Raw genomic sequence first — 27,446 nt, forward strand, 5'->3', positions numbered from 1 at the left:
CTTATGATGTACATAGGGGGTAGGCCCATTAAATCATGCAGTTACACGCATGATACCAAAATTTAACATGAAGTCAAAAGATTAAGTCATTGTTTGTGTGATTACCCAGAAGAATAAGTCATCATGGAAAATAATCTTTGTCAGCCTGAATGGTTAACCTAAAGCACTAAACCTAGGTTGCCTTTAGAAGGCCTGTCAAATTTTAGGTTCAAGTAGTCCTCCAGGGGTCTAAAACAAGCATGCAATTTTTTTGTAAATTTCTTTTCTTTTCTTTACCCTCTAATTGGGGGAGTGAAACTCTAAACTTAAGAAATTATTCTACAGAAAATTCCCAATTTTCTTTGCCAAGGATTTGATCAAGTATAGTAAGTACTTTGTAGTGTAAAGAAGGTAGCAACATAATGAAACAAGATTAATTTCTTGCTGTCTGGAAAGCATTCTATGCACAATAGTCCTCTACTGAATCAGATGAACTAATTTACAAATTTGTTAATTATTGCAACCGAGAATGATTACTGAATGTACTGTTGAATGGTCATGACTGGACTACATAATATTTTGATTTCTTGCTGATAATTGTTTGGTATTTTTACAGCAAATCGCTGAAGTAATGGATCATCTTGAGGGGACAGGACAACTTCTGCATAGTGAACACAATCTTCTTGGAGAAGCTTTTCTTTTTATGGCTTCAGCTGCTGGGTATATACAGATTTTAATCTTTTGGGTTGAATGAAAAGTGCAAAAAATCGTATGATGTATTTTATGGTTCTTTGTTTTTTGGTTTCATTACTATTATGTTCAAGTTCTCTGTAACTGGTTTCTTCCTGTTATCATTGATTTTGTCATACAGAGGTGAACAACAAAAAAATATATTGGCATGGTTGCTTGAACCGATGAGCAAACGGTGGCTTCAAATGGAATGGCAAACAAAATACTTGTCCGATCCAGCGGGTTTCATACATCTTTTAACTAGAGGACCAAATACATCAGAGAATGAACTTATGTGGTACATTTTTCATACGATAACCTTTTATGAGAGAGCTCTTAAAAGATGCGGTAGTAAAAAGAACCCCTCTTCTACTTCTCAAGAGTGTTCAACACTCGATATGGATTCTGCTTATGTTCATCCTTTGGCTTGCCATTTGAGCTGGATCATACCTCCTCTTTTGAAGGTAAGTCTAACAGCTTTGTCCTTTGATAATTTATACGTATTTTCCTAAAAAATAAATTGTTTCGCACATGCTCTCTCTTGCAGGTGCTCCGCTGTATACATTCACTTTGGTCACAGGCAATAGTTCAAGCATTGCCAACGGAGGTGCGAGCTGCTTTACTCATCTCTCCTGCTGAGCAATCTGGTCTTTTGGGCGAGGTGGCACCAAAATCAAAAGGAATGGGAGCTGGTGATGGAAGACAAGCAGATTACAGTAGACCACAAAATATGGAGTCAAAAGAAAATGAAATTAGGAACTGGTTAAAAGGAGTCCGAGACAGTGGGTATGAATCTACCTTTATCCATTAAGTTTAACACTCCTTTTTAACTTTATTGACTTGATATACTTAAATTTGGGTTTTTGGGTAAGGAAATCAGTGTACACTGTTTTATAATTTTAACCTAACAAGAAAAAATATTATTGAAAACATATCTTTACAATTAATCACCCATGCATAAGTTTATGCTCCTAAACTCCCTGTATAACTAATGCAGAGATGCTCTTTCCTTTTTCAACATATGCATATGGCCCGAGTTCTATGGTCTATACGTTTAGGCTAGTTGTATTCTCGTTAGTGTACTTTGATCATGCATGCTTGGATTTCATAAGGTAAAATGTAATAACTCAGCCAATGATACTGTCCAATATAAGATGCTTAACAGGATAGTTTTCAATTTCCTCTTTGTACTGAACAGTATGACTCTAGCAATGGTTGCTAATCACCCAGACTGAAAGGAAACTACTAATAAACTTATACTATAGAATGCTTGTGTATAATCATTGGTATATCACAGAAAATAAAGAACTGGATACACTCCAAGAATGATAACATTTGGCAATTCACTACTTTAGAAGAATTACTCTATTTCAAGGAAGCTACAGGTGCACTTCTGAAAAAGAAAGAAAAAATTTCACATGCAACCACGAAATATACTGTCCAATCTCAGCTTTACTGTATGAGCGCCAGACACTCCTACTTACAAACAATCCAAAGACATCAGCGGATTCAAACTATACTCAGCAATGACCCAACAAAATTGAAGCTCCACCAGTTGCGATAACTTGACCCTATCACAGACCACTTTGTAAGTTTGCGGCCATAGTTGAAGATAAGTTGGGCAGGAGTGAGGCACTGCAGATAATATCAATGGCAGTTCTTATATCCACGTGGGCCAATCATGTCTGAAGGATGAGGCAGAGATGCCCAACTCCTAGCAACATTCCTGGATGTGTCAAGCCATGACAGTGAATTGGAAAGAATAATGGCGGACTCCTTCCTAAAACAATCCCCGACCTGTCACCAATGTCTGCACTCATATACTCAGGAACAGAGAACAGTAATAACAGTTAATAGGGGCTATGTCCTATTCAAAAAGCAAAGGAGGTTTTGTCCCTGGCTAAACCAGAAGTTACCTTGCAGAGAATAACTCGTTTCGATGGTGGGATGAGCAGAACGAATGTCCTCTCTGCCCTCTCCGTTGCCTCATAGAGCACCTACATCCTCAATGGACACACAGAGGAGGAACGTTACAATAGTTAACAAGCCAACACAACCACATGGCTGCAGTTGTAACGGCCAAAAGGAAGAATGTCATATAAGTCAAGAATGAAGAGGAAATGGGTTGCCACGTGAAGCCAAGCCACCGGAATATCAATGACAAAGACCACATTGGAGGAGCAAAAAGGTGAGCTAGAGGTCATAAGAAAATATGACAAATAATTACACTACTTGATACTCAAGATGCCTCCAATTAGAATCACTTAAGCCTATCAGGGGTCGGGCTTAGTGCCACCTTTATTATCAAACAATGGAAGGGGACATGATAGTCCTCGCTTCCCGGAATCACTTGTCCCCAAGCAACTGGTGTGCTGGATGTTGAAGACTTTGGTCACCTTCCCATGTAGCGTCTTCAATGGTAGATGGGCCCATCTGATCAAGTATTCCTTGATGGTTCTATTTCTTAATTGCCTTTATGGTTCTATTTCTTAATTGCCTTTCCGCAATGTCCATCACCTCCTTGATCATCAATTCCAACTTACCTTCCTCATCTAGTGGTGGTAATCCTTGTGAGGTGGTAACATGTTGCCCATCGCTTTCTTTAGGCAAGAGACATGGAAAACATTGTGAATCCGGCTTTAAGGGGGTAGCTCAAGCTCATATGCAGCCTCTTCAATTTTCCTTCTTACATTGCTTGGTCCATAAAATTTAGGCTGAAGTTTTTCAGATCCGCTCTTTTTCAATGAACTCTGTCTCTAAGGTTGGAGTAGTAGGAACACCATTTCTCCAATCTCAAAAGTTCTCTCCATTTTGTGCCTATCAGCATACAGTTTTTGCTGGTTCGGAGCACGTTGCATGTTTTCCGTAAGGGCGACAGAGTATCTTTCTCCTCTTGCAACCAATCTTTAGCCAGAGGTGCTCGGTTATTTGCTAGAGCTAAATCTACAAACGGTCATGTGGTATGTGGAATTGTAACAAAACTCACCCAAATACAATCATCTAACCCAAGCTTGCTGCTGCTCGGTCAAGTAATTACGGAGGATTGCTTGCTTTGTCCTTCCTTCCCTAAGGACTCACTAGGATTTCTTCTTAGCCTATTAGGACTCCCCTTTGTCACTCTAATCTCAAGAGGATATCAATCCTACCCCCCTACACTTCACTATCCAGTTACACCAAGGTTTATAACACTTGCCTCTTTCCTAGGGACATCTTCCTTAGTCCTTCAAACTCACCATTTCATCAAACTTGCTCATCCTGCCTTCAACATGGAGTGTGGGATGCATCTTAATGGTTTTCAGGTTACCCCATCCTTTTGGACTCAATTTCCATAGGTTTCCTTATCTATTTCCTCAAACTTGACAAAATTGTCCTAGAAAGTCCTAATAGAATCAGGCCTATAAAGTTAGTTTTTGGGCTACAATCCCAAATTTTTCTTTACAAGGTGGCAAACCAATCTCAGATATGGACACCCTTTTGGAAATACTATGAGATTTTGTGGGTCTCAAGCCCCCAACCTGTCCATACATTCCTTTGCAGGGTTGTCCTCTTTCTCCTACTCTGTTTGGTTTGTATATTGATGAGTTGCAGGGTTTCCTTGTGAACTCTCAACTGGGGGATGGATGCTATTTACATTAGGTTTTGATCTCTGTTCTCCTTTTTGCTGATGATGTGGTTTGCTTAGCCTCTTCTCCCGAAAGCTTATAGAGACTTCTGGATGGTCTAGCTTCTTTTTGTGATCAGCGACAACTTGTGGTCAGTTTATCTAAGACTTGGGTTATGTTCTTTAACTGTTTAAAGACCTCTCATCTTCATTTCTTCTTTCAGGGTCATGAGGTTGAGATGACTTCCTCTTATATGTATCTTGATGTGAAGTTTTTAGGGCTGCGCTTTAGCTTGAGACTAGCTATTCAGTCCAGAGTTAATAAGGGCATGGGTTCTCTGGCTTTGCTGGAAAGACAGTGCTTCAGGCATCATTTCTAGGATATTTTGTCCAAGTTGTCCCTTTTTGATTCCTTGTTTTGTCCAACAGTTCTTTATGGCTCGGTGGCTTGGGGGCCTTCTCTTATTGCTTCAGATTGGGCTTCTATAGAGAGGGTTTAGACATTGATGTTATGGTGTATCATAAGATGTCACAGACTCACCCCTCATAGCATTGTTTTAGCTGAGTTTGGAGCTCATCCTCTCAAACTTGTTGCTATTTTTGACTTAATTTGGTTCCTTCATCGACTTCGTGGTTTTATGGAGTCAGATGTTGATCGACACAGATACTTTCATCTAGCATATTGTTCTTCCATTGAGATTTTGAGATCTAACATCTCTACTAGGCCTTGTTGTTGGTACATCCAGGCCAGCTCTTTGTTGAGTTCGATTGGTATTGATATAGATTGTCTTCCTCCATACCAGTTTTCACTTTTTGCTCCTACTCATCTTCTCCCCTCACGCCAGGAGTTGAACAAGCATGTCAGACAGGATATTTACAAACAGTACATTACCACTACCTGGAGTAATCCCCTGGGAGGTTTGTGACCTAGGATGGCCTTTTATGCTGAGCATTTTCTTGTGATTCAGGATGGTATTATTGTTCGCCCCACTTATCTCTATCGGCTTTGGAACCATGCTTTACGATTTTCGTTAGGCTCATTCAGAGTGGGTTCTCACCGCCTCAGGGCTTGGATTGATCACCATATGGATTGGGCTGATAGGTTTTGTTAGTTGTGTACTTTGCTAGAGGTTGAGATTGAGATCCACTTCATATTTCGATGTCCTCTTTACTATGAGATCAGAGGGAGATTCTATTACCTTTTCAGAGAGTGTTCTTCTCTTTCGATGTTCTTCAGTTATATTGATCAGCGGTGTCTTGCACTTTTATCTTCAGGAGGCTACCCATCTTCAGGAGATTACCCTGCAGTCTTTTATACCTCAGGGGCGTACTTCGGACCAGCTCATTACTGCAGGGTTTGAAAAGGTCTTGCAGTACTTCTCATTCCAGATTGGTTAGACATTGTACCAGTCTCTTCAGGCAGTGTCAGTCATACAACCGCTCTACACGACATTCTAAGACTATTCCCACAAACCTTGTTGGTTTTCCGTGGACATTAATATTATCTTATCTTATGCCTAAAAACAAGAGTTTCTAACATTGCCAAACAACATTCATTAGGGTTTGATAAAACATGTGGCAAATCTAGTCTTGAAACTTTCTCCTTTCACATGTGCCTCCCTCACACATGCCTCCCCCTTCTCCAATACTTAGATTGATCTACCGAATGCATTCAATCCACTCAAATCAACATGCTAGCTCTGTGATCACCCAAGCATGCACTAAAGGCTCCCCTAGGGCATCACATTAAAAATGGCTGCCAAGCTTTTCCAAGCCTCTCCTTTGCTATGTACACTGTACAAGGGCTCCACTTCTAAATCCCCAAAAACCACAATGATTCCACAGTAAGGATTCATGGGGGAGCCATTTTCCCAAAAACTGCCAAAGCAAAAATAGTGTATAGGCCACTAAGAACCTCCTCATCTGCCTTGAAATCTTCATGAAAACGGTATGCCAGATTGAGGTAATAAGTTGCTGCGTGGATAGGTTTATGAAGCTGATTTTTCCATCTCCTATCAATTATGTCCTAAAAAGGGCCATACTTGTCCTCAACTCCTACATATTTGTCTCTAATAGCCTCCTTGGACCTATCCATGCCCTCATGTATGTAGCCCATAGTGGGCTTCTCCCCATCAGCAAATTGTAGGAGGGCTACAAGGGGCTCAATGATTTACAAAACAATTAAACAAAAAAGCAATTTAGTGAATGATGAAACTTTGCAAAGTTGCACAGTGAAAATAAAACAAAAATATGTACGAGATAAATTAATTTATAAAAGATTTAACCTTTTAAAATTTAAATTACGTCCACAATCTCATGACATGGCTCCCAAAAACCTTCTTCATCATAAATGCATTTTGTTGCATCTATCCCTGCAGGGGTGGTGGCAAAGGAGGAGGAAGTCCATTGTGGACCAACAAACATGCACCTCAAAGGTAACCTTGAACTCAACAAGGATTTTAGTGTGATAAAATTAGAGGCAAATCTTGTGTACCGGGACGAGCCAACTCTTTTCCCTCCATGTATTCCCTCATAATGCTGAGGACCAAGGCATGATTATAGAGGAACTTTCAAAATTTTTTGGTCTTAGCGACACATGATTTCATCCATTCAATCTTGTCGAAATCCTTTATCATGAGGTTGAGGCAATGAGCTACACATGGAGTCCAAAAGATTCTTGGGTGTCTCCATCAAAAGTTTTCTTGCAACAATTTTAAATTAGTTAATAAACAATTAAAAATTTAGATGTGTTAAAAAACTTTTAATTTTCAAAATTTAATGAAAAACTAAAATAAAAAATTTAGTTACTAAGAAGTTAAAATTTTACTTGTAGCAACATAATTAGCTGCATTATCAGTCACTACTTCGACGACGTTCTCTTCCCCCACCTCCCTTATGACCTCCTCAATAGCCTGACATAAGAATTTTGCATTTTTGACATGTGAGGAAGCATCTATAGACTTAAAAAACATGGTGGATTCTAAAAGTGAAAATAAGAAACAAAATAATTATCATTGAATAATCAATAAAACAAAATTTTAGTTATTCAATAATACATTAAATTTTAGACTTTGAGAAGTAGAGGATGATGAATTACCTCCGCTAGAAATAAGAAAATTTAGGAGAGTCCAATTCCTCCTATTTGTCCATCCATCCGTCATAATGGTACACCCCCTTTGGCTCCAAATCTTTCTATGGTCCTCCAACTCAAGTTTCATTTGCTCAACCATTTTTAGTAAGAGGGGACCACTCAACTCATCTTTAGTGGGGGCTTTAAACCCCACACCACAAATGGAAACTGCATCAATCATCCCCTGTGAATAAGGAGTCCTGTTACATTAATAAAAAATAAATTAATTAGCATATTTCAACATCAAGTTAAAATTATAAAATTTTATTAAAAAAATTGAATTTAAAATTTAAAATGTAAAACAATCAAATATTAATGAAGTTGAAGTACTTGGCTGCTGTAAATGGAATGTTGTAGAAATACCAAAACTTGCAAATTGCTCTTCTTCCGGCTTCATGAATCTCCCTATTCTAGAGCAAGCTCTCAAGTGAGGGTTGTGCACCGGGAGTGGAACGTGGTACAAAAAAATTGTCCAATCTAGATTTTCTGACTCTAGGATGAAACTGTAATGGTAGTACTACTAGTAGGGGCAATGCCACTAGCAGTGCAAGGAATAGATGTAGAAGAAATACCACTAGCAGAAGCACTAGGACGATAGGGGAAAGGGAAAAACTTTCTTCAACACAACCTATTGAACCTAGGGGTGTAAAACTAGATACAAAAGTAGTTCCAAATGACCGTGGAAGGGAAGTGGAACCAATTTGAGCTAACTCTGCTATTGGTTTTTGTCTTAATTCCCTTTTTTGTTCATATTTTTCTAAGGCAACATAACAAAAATGTTGAGCCTCAGGAGTTGCAACTTTACAAGGCTCAACATCATGACCATGTATGCCAGCGATATGGTATTTCAATCTATTTATCTCCCCACTATTAATGACCTTACAAAATGGGCATTTTGTTTGAGTTCTACCTCTACTGGAAAAATCTATGGTGTACTTCCACCATTCATCTTTTTTATTGCCTTTAGAGAGCTTGGGTTTTTTAGCTGGAGGAGCCATAATGAGTAAGGAAAAATGTGAAGGTTGTTGCAATAAGACATTTTAGACCAAATATTACCATTTAAGTATTGTATAATATGAAGATCTAAAGTAAAACAAAACCCATAAACATACAAAAAAAATTCATTCAAAAAACCCATAAGCATAGAGAAAAAAAATCATCAAAATCCAAAAAATCAACTCTTAACTCTTTGAAATGAGTTGAAAAGTGTTGAGAAGAGCTCCTATAAACTCCTTGATGATCTAAATGCAAGCGCATAGTTGCTCCAAATTCACAAATGCAAGCTCTTCTCCTCTTCCTTTCAGCTAGTTGCAAGACAATGGTACTCTATTTCTCTTCTCTTCTCTCTCTCTCTCTCTCACACACACACACACACACACACACACACACACACACACACACACACACACAGACACAGTAGAGTGTTATGAAAGTGCTTTTAGGGTTATAAGGATAAGAAAGAACAAAAATAAAATAAAAATAAGCATTTTTTATTGTTTTGATTTGGCCAGATGTTGACTGCCATGGGCTGGCCAAGCTAGTCGTGACATGTGAGTCACGCAAATTAGGTGAGTCATCATCCCTGACCTGCTGAGCCTGAGTCACAGGTCATTTTGAGTTGGCAAGCCATGTCTGATTCACTGACTCGGGAGACTCGCCCAACTCGTGGTGAGTCTCGTTATTTTGATTTGAATCTCATAGTCTTCAGATAGGTATTGTTCCTTTACCTTGGTCACCATGGCTTTCCAGTTTGCAATTGGTTTCTTTCCCATCTTCTCCCTTTCTTCTTGAGGATACTTCCACCATGTTAGTGCTCATACCTTTTGTGCTTCAGTGACCCCTTCACACTCAAAGTGGTTTTCCTTCCCTTAAACCATTGCAACACCAGTTAAGGGTCCATCTTCCCAATGAACAAAGGAACTCCTTCTAGGGCCTTTGCACCCAATGCCTTGATGGCCTTTAGGAATGGTTCTTCCTTTAATGGAGGGTTTGGTTCAGGAATGAGATCTTCCTCTTCAATCTTCTCTTTACCCTTATCACTACTTTCATCTTCTTGGTCTTTCTTCTTAGCTGTCTTAGCAACTTCCTCTAATTTTGTTTTCATTTCTTCTAGGGCTTCTTCAAGGATCCTATTTTTCTCCTTTTGTTCACCCTTTTGTTTGGCTAACTATGCATTAGTCACCATTGTTGTCTCACCTACTAATTCTTTAGTATGATACATCTAACCATAAGCCCAATGTTTTGAGGCTCTGAAACCAATCTGGTGTAAGCTGGATTGTTTGCATTGTCCTTTCCTTTCCTAAGGACTCACTAGGCTCTCTTCTTAGCCTATTAGGACTCCCCTTTGTCACCCTAATCTGAAGAGGATATCTATCCTCCCCCCCTACACTTCACTATCTAGTTATACCAAGGTCTTTCACACTTGCCTCTTTCCTAGGGACATCTTCTTTAGTCCTTCAAACTCTCCATTTCATCAAACTTGCTCATCCTGCCTTCAGCATGGAGTTTGTGATGCATCTTAATAGTTTTTAGGCTACCCCTATCCTTTTGGACTCAATTTCCATAGGTTTCCTTATCGATTTCCTCAAACTTGACAAAACTGTCGTAGAAAGTCCTAATAGAATTAGGCCTCCAAAGTTATTTTTTGGGCCACAATCCCAAATTTTGCTTAACAAGGTGACAAACCAATCTTAGATATGGATACCCTTTTGGAAACACTACGGGATTTTGTGGGTGTCAGGCCCCCAACCTGTCCATACACTCCCTTGCTATTTTTATGCCTAAAAACAAGGGTTTCTAACAGTGCCAAACAATATTTATTAGGGTCTGATAAAACATGTGGTAAGTCTTGTCTTGAAACCTTCTTCTTTTACATGTGCCTTCCTGACACATGCCTCCTCCTTCTCCAATACTTAGCTAGGGCCAGTACAAGCCAAAAACTCAAAGTGTAGAGTAAGGGCTAGGAGTTAGCCAAGGTACTCCTACACCAAAAACCTGCAAAGAAGGTATGACTCTGATGAAGTGTGTTTTGGTACAACTGATTATTGTGAAGAACTTACAAACTAATATTTGACTTATTAAAATTTAATAAAATATATAACGCCTAATTTGACCTCCAAATGAAGCAACATTGGGAACCAAAAGATTTGTGTCCTTCAATTCTTGATGACCCCAAAGGGGTTTTTCCTCAAGGAAATATGATGAACTAAAGCTCTACACAAGGATTTCTAGATATTGATAATGATGGAATAAATCGCCTTTATGATATTTATTTTCTTCTTTCAGCCAACCCTTAAAATTCAATAAAAAGTGCTTATTAATTTTATTTGAATACTTATTCTTTTCTTTTCATAAATTTTAATCACCTCTGAGGAAATCAATATTTCTTCAAAATGAATATCCCCATTGTCTACTCGATGATTTTAATTTTCTTTTCTACCCCATCTATCATTTTCCAAGGTTATTACTTATTAACTCATGGAGTCTTTTAGACAATAAATTATTATTGTACTTTTCCGTTTCAAATTCTTCTCGCGACCTATGAGGAGTGACAATGGTCTTTGAGTATGTCAATTGGATTCAGTTTGTAGAGGAGAACATTACATGCAAGTGCCAAGGGACAAATACCCTGTCTCAATGACAACAAGATTTGAGCTGAATCATTTTTATGGGTATTGCCACCTATTGCATGAAGTGGTTGTTTATCTAGATTATGATATCTTACAAAGATATCAATAATTTTCTTAATTGTTGGTGAAGATAAAGCTTTACTTGAATGCGTGTGAATGGGTGTATGAAAATATAGGATCATGAAGCTTTACCTTCCTCTATGATCTATTATACATCTTATTAGTTAGGATGCTAAGATCTTAATCTTGGGTAGCAAAATTTTTACTTCAAGCTCAATGCGTTGTATGCCATTCTCTAGTAGAGTCATTAAACACTCGTAGCATTTTAACTTGCCCTTAGGACTACTCAAACTAAAATTGTAGGTATGGTTAAACCATTCTTCCAATTGGAAAGGGTGACCTCATGGGATCCAACTAAACCTAAACCTACACCTATTAACAGAATTTAAAGCATGCACTTTGTACAAGAATTCATGGATTTTGCATTAGATGCGAATATCAATTGACTATATTGTTGCCTTTGATAAAAATACCGAATTGTGAATAGTCAAGATTTGCAATGAGATGTTCAAATATGAACAAAGATAAACTAATTCGAGCAAAAATGTTTGAGTCAACTTTCTATTGGTCAAGACAACTGGTATTGGCTATAAATATTGGAAGGAACATAAAAACCTACTTCTGATTATTGGCTAAATTAGAGACCAGTAATTATACATTAACTGAAGTAAACACCACATGCTGGAACTATTAAACATCAGAATCTTTGTAATTTTTATTTGTCACATTTCATCATTGACGAACCTGCAACCATTATTGATTGATGAACTAGACCAAGAACTAATAACCGTGTGCTTTAGACATGAAGAAGAACTAAGTTGATTAGTGGTTCCAAGATCGACATGGTTATTAATTGCCAACCTGATTGAGCAAAGTTTCATGGGTTTACCAACAACTATGATAGCTGTTATAATTTCTATGTTTTCATCACAGAGCATTGTTGAATGCATGTGTAAGCAATGGATGCATAAGCAACACAATATTAATTTCCAGTTATCCTTTTTGGCCTACTCCATGGTTGAAGAATAATATTTTGAAGGCGTATCCACAGGAGCAAAGCCTTACCATATGGACACCGATAGTAGAATTGCATCATGAAGCTATTAACTAAGCAAGAAGTGAGAAAAACTGGCATGGAAGGAAGTCATGATACCAAAGATTGCAAGAACAACCATGTTAGAAAATTAAAGCCTGCAACTCCCAAGTTTAGTGGAATAGTAAATGCTAAATGTTAAATAGGAAATGATTAAACATGGAGATGATTGATACAACAATATATCATTACATAATTATTATGGTGAATAAATGTAATGTTTCTCTTAAATAGTATCCTTGTTGATGCTAGAGCATGGAATGATGGTTACAATGTAGCGAGTGCTCTCTGATGACTTAGATTCAAAAATCACTTTAAGGATATAAATTAATATCCCTCCTTGTAGACTTACAGGTCTGGTGCAATACCTGGAACTATTGAAATGGATGGACGTTGACTAACTGAGTCTTGGATGCTATATATGATGGATTTACGTTACATCAATAGCACATGCATTGCACTAGACTCCACATTTCTTACATTTATATTATGTGAAAGTTTTTCTTTAAGTTTTTATTCCTTAAGGTTAAGAAATCACACGTAAATAACTCCTATAAAATGGGGCTGAAATGGTCCCTGTTGTACTCTGTTGTTTCAGGAGACATTGGCTGGGGGAAAGAACTTCATGCTGATATTTTGTAGTAACCCCAACCGGTTATAACTTCGACAAACACCAAATTCTTTTATAAATCAGTTTTTTGGCATTTCGTTAAACACTTTACAAGTGAGCTCTACCACTGTAAATATGATATATTAATTTTGAACATAGTGAGGCTAGGAAATGTAACAAATTGCTCACAACTAATTATGACATCAAACACATTTTCTCAGATAATTTCGGCCATATGAATTATAAGAGTCGAATACAAAATACTGATACATCACTCTGAATTTATTCATTAACCAACTAGGCTGGATTATAACGAATCATTTTACAATTGATTAGAACCTGTTACTCCTAGTTTCAATTTGATTTGCAGCAGATGCCCACCATTTGCAGGTCTGGTCTAAGTTGCCGATTCGGGTTCGGGGTTCGGTTCGTGGGTTCGGGCAAATTTTTTTTTTTCCGTTTGGGTTCGTGGGTGGGTTCGTTAGTATATATATGCAAAAAAAATATAAACTCATGTAATTGTAAAAGTAAAACTAAGTCATTCCATAGTATGAATATATCAATGTTACTTGATTATTGATCAATGCCAAATGTCAAAGATAAACATTAAATACTCACTCATTAATCTATGCTAATGTTGTAAATAAAATCATACATTGAATTACTAAAATGCAAAATGGAATTTCAAAAGATAGACTACTTCATCAGATTGATAGATAATAAATTATGACTTAATAAAGTTTGAAACTGTGAAACATAGTGATAAATCATAAATGACTCAATGAGTCAATGACAAATGTTTAAACATAGTTTATCAAAGATGCAAATGCCCTTCAAGGGTCAAATGGGTCATCAAAATATGAGGGATCAATGGCTTCATCCTCATCTATATCATCGACATTTTCCACATCATTGTAACCCAAACCGGTTCCACTAGCCCCAGATGCAGCCACATCCTCCTCCTCGTCCTCCTCAACATCTAGCAAGGCAATTCTAGATATATCTTGGACAGTCATATCCAAGTTAGAAGTCTCAGGTAGTACATCCCACAACTTCTCTGGTTCCTTCTTATATCCTAGATCCTTGCGTGATAAGAGGCGCTAGTTGTTGTGAATAAATACCAAGTCCTCTGCTTTCTTCGAACCCAACCAGTTACGCTTCACTGAGTGGATAAAAGAGTATGTACTCCAATTCCGCTCAGCAGCAGAAGAGCTTGCAACCTAGAGAGACAACCAACAAATTTTTAAAAATTAGCTAAGTAATTTTACAATACAATAGGAATTTAAGAGTGCTAATTCGACAAGCTAAGTGGCCATAAGAAAAGGAAGAAAACTTAAATACATACTTGTGACAAGATCTTAATGGCAAGAGGTTGGAGGTACATGTAACTTTCCCCATGTAAGTACCACCATCCAATGGCATCCAATTTACTTTGGTCATTGATTGCATCAGACTTTGCATTTTTGCTTGAGACAAAATCAACAAACTCTCTCCTAACATTTGATGCCACATCAGGATCACTAAAGAGCCTGTTAAGTGCCCTCTTATACCCAGCAGCAACTTCAGGATCTCTATATGGTGCCACTCTACCAGGAATAGCATGTATCTCACTGCTATAATATCTAGGAGAAAGTGCATATGCCAAGAGGTGTAAAGGTGTAGTCATCTTGTTCCAACGATGTAGAACAATTTTCTCCACCTTAGTGTACAAGGTATCAGGATCCTGCTCTCTCCGCTGAATGACCTGGGATGTGAAATCATGTACATGTAAGTTATCTTGATGTAGTGTTAATAACTTAATTAAAATCAAAAATCAAAATCTCTCAATAAACAAGGATGAAGTATTGTATAAAAATTTAAACTTACTGATTTCATTCTTTTTAGCATAGAGTCCATGGCATCATATATGTTCCCCAAACAAGGCTCATCCGTGTCGGCATACTGAAGCATAGACATGATGGGCTCGGTGAGTTCTAATGCATATTCCACCCTATTCCAAAAATTATCACTCAAGATCAAATCCTTTACAGTTTTGGCCTTTTCTGTATCAGCTTGCTTCCATCCACCCCATTTGTTACTAATAACCATTTGACCCAATGCCTCTTTCACCCTCACAAGTCATCTAAGGACGATTGTGTGTGAAGCAAACCTTGTTTCAGCAACCTATTACCATGTTAATTCAAATTGTAAGTTAATATGATAAGTTGATAACACAAAAATTTAAGAATATGTATTAAATTTTGTAAAGTATGACACAAAAATTAATATGATAAATGAAGCTAAATAAAGTTTAAAATTTACCTTCAATAATTGCAAGCGGGAGAAAGTTCTGAAAATTGCTTGTGATAGATGGTGGTTTGTCACAAACATTTGGATCTGCTCACCCTCCTCATACACATTTTTCATCCATTCAATTTGGCTGCCCATTGTTTTCATCACCAAGTTCAAGGTGTGGACAGTGCATGGTGTGCAAAAGATATGCTCATATCGTGCTTCTACCAAAGCACCTGCAGCCTTACAAACTTTAGCATTGTCCGTTATTACTTGGACAACATTGTCAACTCCCACAGACTCTATGGATTCAATGAGAAGTTGGGCAATAAAATTTGCATCCTTTACTTGCCCTTCACAATCAACCGCCTTCAAAAACATTGCCCCCTTGGGGCAAACAGCAATCACATTTTTAAATGGACGATTTTTGCAATCATTCCATCCATCAGAGACAATGCTCACCCCCGTTTGGATCCAAGAATCTCTTATTGGTTTGAGGAGGTTTTCTACATTCTTTCTCTCCTTATGCAATATGGTGGTTCTCAATTTTTCATATCCAGGGGATTGGTAACCATGAGGTGCATCATTTATTGCGTTCACCATCTCTCTCCAATAAGGGGATCTCACTAGATTGAATGAAACACCATTTGTAATGAGGCAACGCCCAACCTTTATGTCAGCAATTTCTCTCTTGTCATTTTCAAATGCCATATCTAATGGGCCTCTCTTGCGGGATGCGGGTGTTTCTATTTCATCTTCATCCATAGATGGGGTAGGTAAGAAGGGATGTGGTTTACTAATTGTTTGAGAGGGTGGTGTTGGTGGTTTTTGCTTTGACTTATCTTTTTTTGCTTTTAACACTAACCTATCAGCCTCTTCTTGTTCTTTTAACATGCTTGCTATTTGAGGAACCAGCAACCCCTTTTTACCTCCCTCTGGGGGCCTCTCACACATGGAAATCCCTTGACTTGGTGGACCTATCAAATGATGTTTAACCCGGAAATAGGAGCTTCTATATTGGTTTTGGCAAAAATTGCATTTCTATATATACCCTCCCCCACCAGCACATTGCTCAATTCTTGTGGTATATTTCCACAAAGGAGAGCCTTTATCAATTTTAAATCTTTGGGATCCCACCCCACCCACTGAACCCTGACTACTCATTTTTGAATTCTTGCAATCTATAAAAACAAATTTAAAAAATATTTCAAAACTTATACAAAACTTGATAAAAATTTAGAATAATAAATATAAAAAATTTAAAAAACTAAAAACAAACTACGAAAGAAGCAAAAGGAAGGATCAAATGCATACCTGGAACACTCAGAACTGATTATTTGAAGGATTTGAGACTCCACAAACAATCTCTACAACCTTCTCTTCAAACTTGCAAAATGGCCACACCAAAATGAGAGAGCAAAATGACCAAGCAAATGAGAGATTAGATGAATGAAATGCATCTAATAGGCCTTACTTTAGGGTTTGGCAAAAAAAATAATGAAAAAAACATAATTTTAATGCTTTTTTGGGCCACTTTTTGGCTCCACCTGTCGCGGGTCCGCCCGGATTCACCCAGGTCCTCGACAGGTCTGGGCACGGACCCGGGAGGACCCGCAGGCCAAAATGCGGACCCTGCCCGGACCCGGACCCGAGCTCCAGGGTGCGAATCCGGTAACATAGGGTCTGGTTGCATGCTATTACAGGTCTGTAGCTCCACGATGTGCTGGTAATTATGAACGCCCAACTGTCATTGGAATGCTGGTGTTGTAGTCTCCTAACAATAGGCCAAATGGCAAGATATGGGGTCTGTCTAGTGGTCAAATCCTCAGCACAATTCACGCCAATTCTGGCGTTGTATTAACAGGGGAAAAGAAGGTCCAGGTTTCACAACAATGGCATCCCAAATGTATTAACTGATCCCCCCTAACAGTGCAAAACCCATGCACCAACAACAGGTTATTTGGGTGTCCAATAGAGTTGTATAAATTGCCTCAGTACCACTAAACGAATGCCTTAATGCCAGATTAGATAACCTTGCTGGTAGAGCTTAAACAATCCTTGTACAAAATTCCAATTTTGGAAGAGATAAATTGAGCAGTCAGAGAAATAGAGAAATATTGGAATATCGGCTAAGCCAAGACAAAAGGTCTCCCGCGATTTTGGAAGTACCCAAACTCTTGATGTCTGAAATCGTTATTTTGCTGGTGACACAAAAGAATGTTTCCAAAATTGCGATTTCACTAACGATTGAATGAAGTGCTTTTGAATTCGCGATTTCGGTGATGGAAGATGTAGGAGTTGCTGAAAGCGCGATTTCAATAAAGATGCAGATTCCAATCTTTGGGCAATGTTAAAAGGACTTATGAAGATTTCGAAAATCGCAATTGTGGAAATGATTTTATAACAAGGGTGTGAAAGGGAAAAAATACAAATTGTTAAATTAATGGTACGAAGTACGAACCAAGTACTTAATTGATGGGACACATGGACAATTTGCGAAGTGGGTATATGCACGAAAATTCATGAGCCATAAAAGTGTTGAATGAAAGTGAATTAAACCATCTTTGTGAAAGGGGTCTTTTTCATAACTTCATACAAGCGGAATTGGAGCAGGAGCTGGTGAGGACAATGTAGGAGTTGGCAAGGAAAATTTAAGAGCACATTGGTAGTTTGCAGAAACAGTAAGTTTCAGTTCTTCTCTTTCCCTGATTACTGCTCATTTGATCAAAATGCCTATCAAGAAGGATACTGAAGAAACTAGAGAGGTTCCTGTTGAGAAACAAATTCAGAAAATGTTGTTAGATATCTTTCCTGATTCCTCACTTAGTGGTCAAAAGTTAGTCTTCTTAGATGAGTTTCAAGATTGTCGGGATTCCAATATTTCATTGCATGGTTGGGACTTGTTTTGGTATTTTTGTGCAAATGAAGATAAGAAGGAGCCTAGAAATAACCCATGGAGGCTTGATTTAGGAAAGATTGTGGTCCAAAATAATTTTGTGGATACAGAGCTGATAGATGTTGTAGGGAATCACTATGAGCCAATCACTAGGATTGTAAGGAAAATGGATGGAATGCCTTTGCTAGCTATTACAAAGTCTTGCATTGAGGAACATTTCAGACTGAGCACCCAAGCCCTAACAAAAATTGATAAGGAACATTTCAAATTTGAGTATTAGAAGACTATGGAGTTTGGAAATTTAAGAAAAATTGCATAGTTCATGTATAGAGGGCATAACAATAGAATTATGTATGTGGATCATATGGGTCCTCGCACAGTTGATTCCTTATTGGATTTTTTAAAGTACACATTTTATGCATGGCTTCAATTATTTGGAGAGGATGAACAACAAAATATCCCTCTGGATTACATGTACATGTGCATGAAAATACAAAACCCTTATACGTATTTGGAGTTTGATTTTGCTAGTGAAATTGAGAGGACTCTTCACAATCAATTGATTATGTGGAAGGCCACCAAGTCTTTCAAAAACTTTTTCCTATTATGTTATTTAATTCTTCATCAAAATGTCAGTCAGTTCGGAAATCCCATGAAGTTGGCCACAATTGATGATGAAGGCAGTAGACAACCCATTCGACTATGATGTCCGCTATATGACACACATGCTAAGGATGGGGATTTCATAACTTTTAGAGATGTGTTTGTTCAATGGATAATGAGAGCACTCGGGGGAACCCTTACCAAGATATCACAATCAATCAAGACCATTTTGAGACCTAAGGAATTTTTGGGTTATGGAAATAACCTAGGTGACTGGATTCTTAAGCCCAAATATTCTTTGATAAGATTATATAGATGTAGACAGCTACCTCGCAGGCTCCTGATGTTTCTCTCAAAAAGATTGGGTTTCTTGGAATTCATATGGCAGTTGTAATGGGTTTAGAAGGAATACATTCAAGCAAGAAAGAAGGGCAGCATGATGCCTACCTTTTTAAGGTTTGATGGGTATGTGATTGGAGCTCATAATATTCAAGAAGTCCAAGAACTCCTTATGAATAAATTTTGGCTGACTAGTGATAAAAGCAGAGATTGTGAGTCGAAGGATATTTTAGGGCTATAAAGGCCAGGTATACTTATCAGTTAAATATGGATGATGATGTTATAAGGAATTGCAATGATGTGCAAGAGATTAAAGAACCAAAAAATGGAATGTTTTGAGCAAAATAGAAAATCAAAGATTGAGGCCTACCTCACTTTCATATTGAAGAGGACATTGAAGTTTTGAGAATTGAAAAATGTATACACGATTTTAAAAGTTTGTATAAAGAATATGTTCAACAAGATGCAGGTAAGGATTCAAAACATGCATCTCCTTCACCTTAGCAAGCAAAGAAAAGGAGGGTGAGTCAAGCAAGTTCAAGTATTACTCAATCGGCGGTAACTCCTCAAAAGAAGAATGAAGCAAGTACTCCCTTGGTATCTTATGAGGATTCAAAAGATGAGGGCTCAATAGGAGTTGCCAATGTTCTTTGGAAGGTGAAAGAGACTACTGAGACATTTGAGCCACCTCCTCGATATTCTGAGGAACAATATGGTTATTATGCTTAGACTATGCCAAGTGATATTCCGGTAGACACTGATGATGAGATGGAAGCCATATCCCTTAAATTTATTGAACAAGATAATTTCACCCAAACATGAGTTTAAAGATTTTTGGATCAAATACCAAATGAAGGATTTTGAAGAGAGAAAGAAGCAGAGGCTTGACAACATTGATGAATCTCAACACGCCTCAGTTGTGCGACAAATGATAGATGAGTTGAATTTGGATAACATTTCATGTATCAAAGAAGAAGCAAAAGAGATGGTAAAGAATAGTGATATCTTGATTCTTCCAGGTTTGACATTGAAGGAATTGTTCTTACTTGATTAAGGAAGGAAGCAAGAGGAGTCCACATATGTATTAGGATTTGAATCTTTAGACAAATTAGAAGGAACATGGTATGACCCTAAGAGAGAAACCCTTGCCACTTGGGTAACATTCAAAAGAAATAAGCCAAGGATGACTGATATATCAAAGGGGGGAAAAGGGATGGCTCTGATACAAACAGTGGACAATACTGATCCCATGCTTGTTGCAGCCAAGTTGACACATGAATGAATGTTTAATCAGGCCCAAATTTAACACATGAAAGAAATGATTGTGGAATTACAAAGAAGAGAAATAGAAATGAATTCGATTATAAACAAGATGCATGTGAAAACAAGGAGGTTAGAAAGTGAATTACATGGTTCAAAACTTGACAAGTCTCAAGCTATTGTGGTTCGTAAGCCTGCAAATGTAGATAATGAAAACAAGAGAATTGAGGAGGCTGCAAGTGCTGATCAAAACGAATGTACTTTCAAAATTCTAGAAGAGATTCTCTTTTATAAGATGAATACCATTTTAGCTAAGTGTGATGAAGTGTACGAAGGATTCAATAACATTGGAAATATGTTGGAGTTATTTGAGAAAGGAAAAGATAAGCTTTCTAAGATAGAGAGAAAACGGGGACCCTCCAAGTATGAATTAAGAAAACTTTTTGAAGTCATAAAGAGAGATCTTGATGCCCTTGTACAAACAAAGACCACTATGGATCTTATTGATGTTGTTTCAAAGAATCTTAGCTACATAAGACATGAACATCTGAAATTGGAAGAAAATTTAAATCAACTTGCCTCTGTTGATCGTTACTTCTTACCTTCTATTAAGAATGAGGATGGAAAAGTTAAACAATTGGAGGAATGGAGATTAGAGTCTACAAGGTTGCCTCAGGGAGCAATAGCCAGATTCAAAGAGGAACAAGATTTTCAGATTGATTTATTCCATAGGTTATTGAATAAAATAATCACAACAGAGGCAAAGGTTGGTAAATTCATAACAGAAGTGAAGATTGCACGAGGGAAAAGGTGGCTGGACCTGTAAACATTTGCTCCAACAATATGAAAGTTTGTATGGCCAACTCACGCTCAGATTGTGAAGTGGATTGATCACTATCTCAAAGTTCCTGAGGAAAACACTGAAGAAGCTATGGCCGCTGATGACGTAGGAGATGATTAGAGTTATCTTCTTGTTTATGCTTTAACTAATGGTTGGTTAGATTTATGAAGGGCTGTGAAGCTTTGTGCACCTTTTCAATTTATAAGAAAAGGTACCAGAACCCCTATTTAAGGAATTTCATTATGTAAAAACCGATAAGCGATGATTTATTGAAGCACTCTTTTATGAAAGATACATTATGAAGTATTTATTGTTTTGTGCAATTACTTGTCGGATATGCAATGAAGCTGCTTTGCTGTATTCCCTTTTGAATGAAGTTGATATGACATTGCATCTCTTTTTCAATGGCATATGGTTTTAATCCCTCATACTCTTTTGTCCCTTTGCATTACGCTATTGTTCTAATAGATGAGAATAATGCATGAACTTGATTTATCAGATATTTTCATAGTAAGTTATGGTATTTGTCTAATTGGTCTCTTTCAATTGGAGTTAAAAAAACATTTAGACTAGGGATTGTATTTACATTTTATCTGTTCAATGGTTGATGGGGTGCACACACTGTCTCTTGACCTTCTTTGATGATAAGGATATGTGGAAGATTGACTCAATTGCCTGATGGATTAAGGAACTGATCTCTGTATGTTCATGTAAAGTTGATATATATGGTTGTAGATTAGTGAAATTCTCATAGTTCCAAGAATCACGACGATTCATGCGATTCACGTGATTCGGTGATTCAATTCAAGCCAAACGATTTTTTGTGAATTGGTGAATTGAATCAGCGATAAAGGGTTTATGAAATAAGTTGCTCACTAAATTTAAAGGGTTGTTTAAATTAGCCGATTCGTGGGCGATTTGATTTTGATTCATGGTCAATTCACAATTTGATTCGGCCTTGCCGAGTCCGATCTGATTTCGATTCTTGTTACTTTGGAAATTCTATCCACAAGTATTGCATGAATCTATTCTATATATTTTCATTCATTCTCTTTTATTTACTTTCTGATTTCTCCTTGAGCAAAAACATGCCTACTCAAGAGTATCAGTTTTAAGTTTGCATTGGTGATTTTTCTCCTCTATATGAGTTGTGAATATAAGGTACAACCACCTAGGTCTTGCAGAGCCTGAAGGGTGAAGTTTGAGTAAGTATTTTTCAATTTTCTTCGTTGACTAAAATTGTGTTGATTTCCTAGCATCAATCAGGCAAGGCTTTTAGGTTTTTAACAAGCAGTTTTGAGAACCAACACTTCCAACAGCAGATATCTAGTGCCAAGATTCTGGCTTTCTGAATGCACAATAGAAGAGTCTATGTACACTTTTTGCAGAACAATTATCACACACACTTCTTCCAACCAAAACACTTCCCCAGCAATAGTAACCACATAAAGGAAAGGCACACAATTTAAATTTCAGAACTTAATTCAAAACCATTATACATCAGTAATGGTTTGAAACTCACAAGCTTAGAAACCCTCACAAGAGATAAAATAAAATAAATAGACGAATGGATGATCCATTTGCTTCATGATGCCACCTTTTATAATCCACTTGGCTTCACCAACACACCATTAATTAGAAGCTTCCATTAGATTCTTTTGATTAATAACTTTTCTAGCACTTGGCTTGATGAAGACTCTTTTCACTTAAGAGGCTTCAACTTTAAATATAACATCTCCATGCACTTTTATATTAATACTTGACTTATGCTTCTAACCAATCAAATAAATGGCCCCTCCCAATGATGACTCAGCCCTCAACTTAAGTGAAATTATTACTTTATAAGCCATTTAATGATTTAATAATAATTTGGCCACTAAATAATAATAACTCCGCAAAAGCATGCTGTTTAAAACAGGAGTCGCACCTATTATTTCCCCATGTGACCAAATGCACCTTTCTAAAATAGAAAGGGTCCTTCTCAATCATCAGTTGACTAGCCACAAATAGCTGGTGCATGAAACTAAGTCCAAACAAAGTTCAATTTGAGTCAAACTAAGACCAAACTGGAACATACAGAATTGTGAAGAAGACAAGAACCTCCCATATCCAAGCTTTTGCTCAAAAGACCCTTTATCCACAATAGTTAGGCTACGGTGATCACAATACTAGGCTAGTCCCTCAAATTCTGATGCTAGCAAAAATGGGGACACTACATATTTTAAAACATATGCAAGCAAATTCATTCCTAAAATTGTCTCCTTTCCTTTGGCTTGTACTTAACATTTTGTAGCATGAGGATGAACAAAAATTGTTTTGAAATTGATTTCTGTACTTTTTCTTGTACTTAATATTTTGTTGCACGAGGAAGAGTAAAACTTGAAATTTGTCTGTGCTCATTTAATGTGCAGGTATAATCTATTAGGCCTTGCAATGGGCATTGGGGATCAATTTTATGACTGTGTAAACAGTGATTTTCTTTTTGTAGCCCTTCTTGAAAACATTGAATCAATGCATTTCAGACACATTCGTCAGCTTCTCCACTCTGTTCTAACTCCTCTTGTAAAAACTTGCCCTGCAATCTCTTGGGGGTCATGGCTAGGAAAATTTTTGCCTTGCTTGCTTGGACATTGTCAAAAATCTCTATTTGATTCTTGGAGCACCCTCATACAGAAAGGAAGAGCTAATATGCCGGATTGTTGTGGTGATGGTTCTGCACTAGATTTAAACACAGAGGTTATGGAAGAAAAGATACTGAGAGATTTGACTCGAGAGACTTGTGGTTTGTTAGCAGCATTGGCTTCCCACTGGTCTAATAAGAGTCTACCACCAAGTGAACAAATTGAACAACTTCACCGCATGGAATTCTCTTACCTAATTGGTACTGAAAAGATTGCATCGGAGTCATTAATAAGGTACCTTCAGTTTCTTCTTTTTCATTCTATGATCACTTATTGTTGCTCTTAAATATAAGAGTTATCAAATTGATTCTCTTGCAAAATCATTTAAGTCTGTATTTCCCTCTTTCAACTAACAAATCTGTTGTAACCTTGCAGTTTCTTATTCAACCATAGCAATGCAGCTTTTCCTGCACTCCAGATATGCTTAAAAGTCTTATCATGGCCTGATAGCGAAGCTGTGGCAAAAGTTTGTATATTTTGTGGATCTGTTGTCATGTTTGCCGTTTCCACCAATAATGATGAACTCCAGCAGTTTGTGGGAACAGACTTGTTTGCAGCAGTCATTCAAGGTTTAACTCTAGAGTCAAATGCAAATATCCATGCAGAGCTCATTGGTCTTTGTCGTGAAATTTTTATTCAACTCTCCAATAGACATTTGACAAGACAAGTGAGTCCACATTTTTACCCTACATTCTATTAATTGGGTATGGAATATGACCAAGTATGCATGCTATTGTGACAATGCTGCAACATCTGTGTGTTAGGATATATCATATGCAATCCTTTCAATAATAATTTTACAACTCATAATGAGATAGATTGAATGTGAAGAATTTTACCAGCTTGGTTGTTTGAATTAATGTTGTTTTTAATGGTCAATATGCTCTCTTTGGAATGCTTTATTTAATTATTTCGGTCATTTTAAAACATTGTATCAGTTTGAGTTTTTTTTTCTTTCTCATGTAAATATGAAACATATTATTTGAGATAATTTACTGGATGCTTCCCCTTACTTGCCCAGATACTAGTATCTTCTTATTGTGTATGGATATAATACTCCTGTATTCAATGTGGATATCATATCTGCATGTGTCCATATGCAATTTCATATTTTGGCCATAGCCAACAGTTATGTATACATTACAACATCAGCTGGTGCCATATCCAATTTAGTATTAGAAAACATTAAAAAAACCATTCAAACATTGCAAAAGAAATGAAACATTAATAACAAGATTTCACACATGAACATTGTTAAAGATAAATATAATATGGAAATATAAGTATTATAAACTAAAAATATAAAATCCAAACTTTATATAAATAGATACTTTGAGCATTGTGTCCTATAAAGTTAAATGCATAAATAATTGAATATATGTATTTATTGCCGTTTCCAGCTGTATCTGTATTGAGGTTTCTTTCAAACTTACCATATCCATATCCCACACTGTATCCATTTCCATGCAATTTTTATTCTGGTAGATGGTAGGGATTAGGATGGATGAGGAAATTGTCATGGACTGAAAAAAAATTCTTATATAACAGGTACTTTTGTCACAGTTTTCCGTTGCACCAGATGCTTTGTCAGCTTTTGAAAATGCTTTGTTGAAGACATCTAGTGTAAAAGAGCAAAGGCAACACATGAAAAGTTTATTGTTGTCAGCGGCAGGTGGTCAATTAAAAGCTTTATTGACTCAGAAGAATACAAAAGTTATTGCTAATGTAACTTGTAAGTTTTTGGGCCCTCAGAATCAAGTGATACTTCACTTTCATAATTGTTTACAACAGGATTCAGGATTTATCTTGAGATTTTAGGTTTAATTTCTAGAAATTTCTAAATTTTCATTTTACTCTTTTACAAGAAATTAATTCAGATCTTTTGCATTATGTTTTTTTTCATAGAACAATTGGTGAGTACTTAACCTGGTCTCCTGAAGTTCCCAGGTCACAGTATATTTGCCATTCATAAGGTTCTACTACGCAAGACTTATTGTAGATGGTCTGCGCCATTAGACAAGAAGACAATGCTCTGCATACTGTCTTTACTCACGGGAACAACATAAGTTGCAAGACATTGGTCCTTGCAGAAACAATCACTCCATTAATGCATTGGTTTGTAAAATACAACATTCACAGGGAAATCTAATAAGTAATTGAGAGTCCAGTCTTCTATTTTGTCAAGATTGTAGATGAATTATTTTGGCATTGCCGAATTGTTGGAGACAAAATTGGCAAGTCAGAATTGTTGATATTCATCATACTGGGTCACAAAGTTACTTTCATCCTATATGCCGAGATTATATGAGATCATTTTCTATGCATGAAATCTTCAGTGCATAACTTTTTCTTTAGTCATTCCAGATTGATGTTATTCTTTGATTGCAAGAAGTTGCACATTTGGGTTCTTCTGTAGTTAGAGGACTAGTTGCAGAATTGAATAATAAATTCCCACACAGTGGACTGGAAGACTGGAACTGTTGTGTGATATAACCGCAAGCAATGGATTGAACCATTCCAAATTGGTGGCATGCGGCGGACAATGGAAACACAAACAAGATCATTTCAATCGTTATGAATTTAGGTGATAGCATCCACTGTGACGTCATCAAACGCATTTCCAACATCATATTGACACCCAATCATCCAAGGGTGGCCCTCCTACCAATAATCTGAATCTGGGCATTTCAGTTTGCCAAGTGCAATGGAATTATAAATCTCAGTGCCACTTGTGAATCTATTTGGCATTTACAAGCAGTTTAATTAGCTCATACTTCACTGGTTATATTCACAGGAAAAGATTTCTTTAAATCTGGTCAATTGGGGGCTTTTTGTATTGAGAGCTGAAAAATGCTAGCCTAGGTGAGAAGCAGAATTTCCATAGTAACACGGGGATGTGTCCCCCCTCTTTTTGGCATGTCCTGGAGACTTGGATGCACCAGGGACTTGGGGATTCCGTCCCCAGCAGTGCCACCAGATTCCACCACCTCCGCCAAGGATGGAGGATGTCTCGGTGTTGACTATTTGCTGACTTGACTATTTATGCTCAATGTTCGATTTTCCAATTCAATGCAATGTTCAAGTATTTACTCTCTTACATCTTTATATCTTATATTGCAATACATTTTTTCATAATTAGCATTTTAAGAACCATATGTATAGTATACACAACCCCCTCCTGGTCACCACCACAGTTCACCTGTCGTGCCCCAACCATCCTCAAATTAAACTCCCTCTGTTCCCCAGTCCTGGAAACTTGTACCCCCACTCCACCGTCCCCCCATCCACCAGGGCAGTGTAACTATTAGAATTTCTGTCCCTTGAATCTTCAATATATTCAGTAATTCTCCAGCACAACTATATTCAGTTTGAGTTGCCAACCATTTTAAGACTTGACAGATTGGACTGTGAATTTCATGATACTAGCAGATGTTAAACAGCTACAACAATGATCAGAAATAAATTGCTGGTCAACCTCTGATGTGGCACAGAGTTGGGGAACTCACAAAACATGATACAAACTACAAATTGCATCAAGTTCTATTGTTATAAATTCTGGGTATAGTCTCCAGACAGCTGGCAGCTTAAGTACAACAGTAAATTCATTTATGTTGTATGTGACTGAAAATAAATTGCAGACCCGTTAAAAACACTGAATGAATTTTGGAAGGTGATTTTGGTCATCAGAAAGTTCAGATCAGATTGGTGGAATCTAGTTTGTTAT

At 37.2% G+C, this 27,446-nt stretch overlaps 1 protein-coding gene across 7 annotated transcripts in view; it reads left to right on the forward strand.

The window, feature by feature from the left end:
- The window catches only part of LOC149561846 (ARM repeat superfamily protein), a 240,946-nt gene that overhangs the window by 144,441 nt on the left and 69,059 nt on the right, over positions 1-27,446 (forward strand). For 5 of the 7 annotated variants that reach the window (XM_089825383.1, XM_089825376.1, XM_089825377.1 and 2 more), the window contains 6 exons: positions 596-699; positions 851-1,172; positions 1,256-1,494; positions 23,453-23,956; positions 24,098-24,389; positions 25,271-25,454. In XM_089825383.1, coding sequence (XP_089681509.1) covers positions 596-699; positions 851-1,172; positions 1,256-1,494; positions 23,453-23,956; positions 24,098-24,389; positions 25,271-25,454 — 1,645 coding nt within the window. The remainder of the gene's footprint in view (positions 1-595; positions 700-850; positions 1,173-1,255; positions 1,495-23,452; positions 23,957-24,097; positions 24,390-25,270; positions 25,455-27,446) is intronic. The other 2 variants (XM_089825378.1, XM_089825379.1) reach the window with 1 other exon arrangement.

Source organism: Cupressus sempervirens, chromosome 4 (assembly GCF_028749045.1).
Source record: "Cupressus sempervirens isolate cs-2001-9-10 chromosome 4, ASM2874904v1, whole genome shotgun sequence".
In the NCBI taxonomy this organism is placed as follows: Eukaryota; Viridiplantae; Streptophyta; class Pinopsida; order Cupressales; family Cupressaceae; genus Cupressus; species Cupressus sempervirens.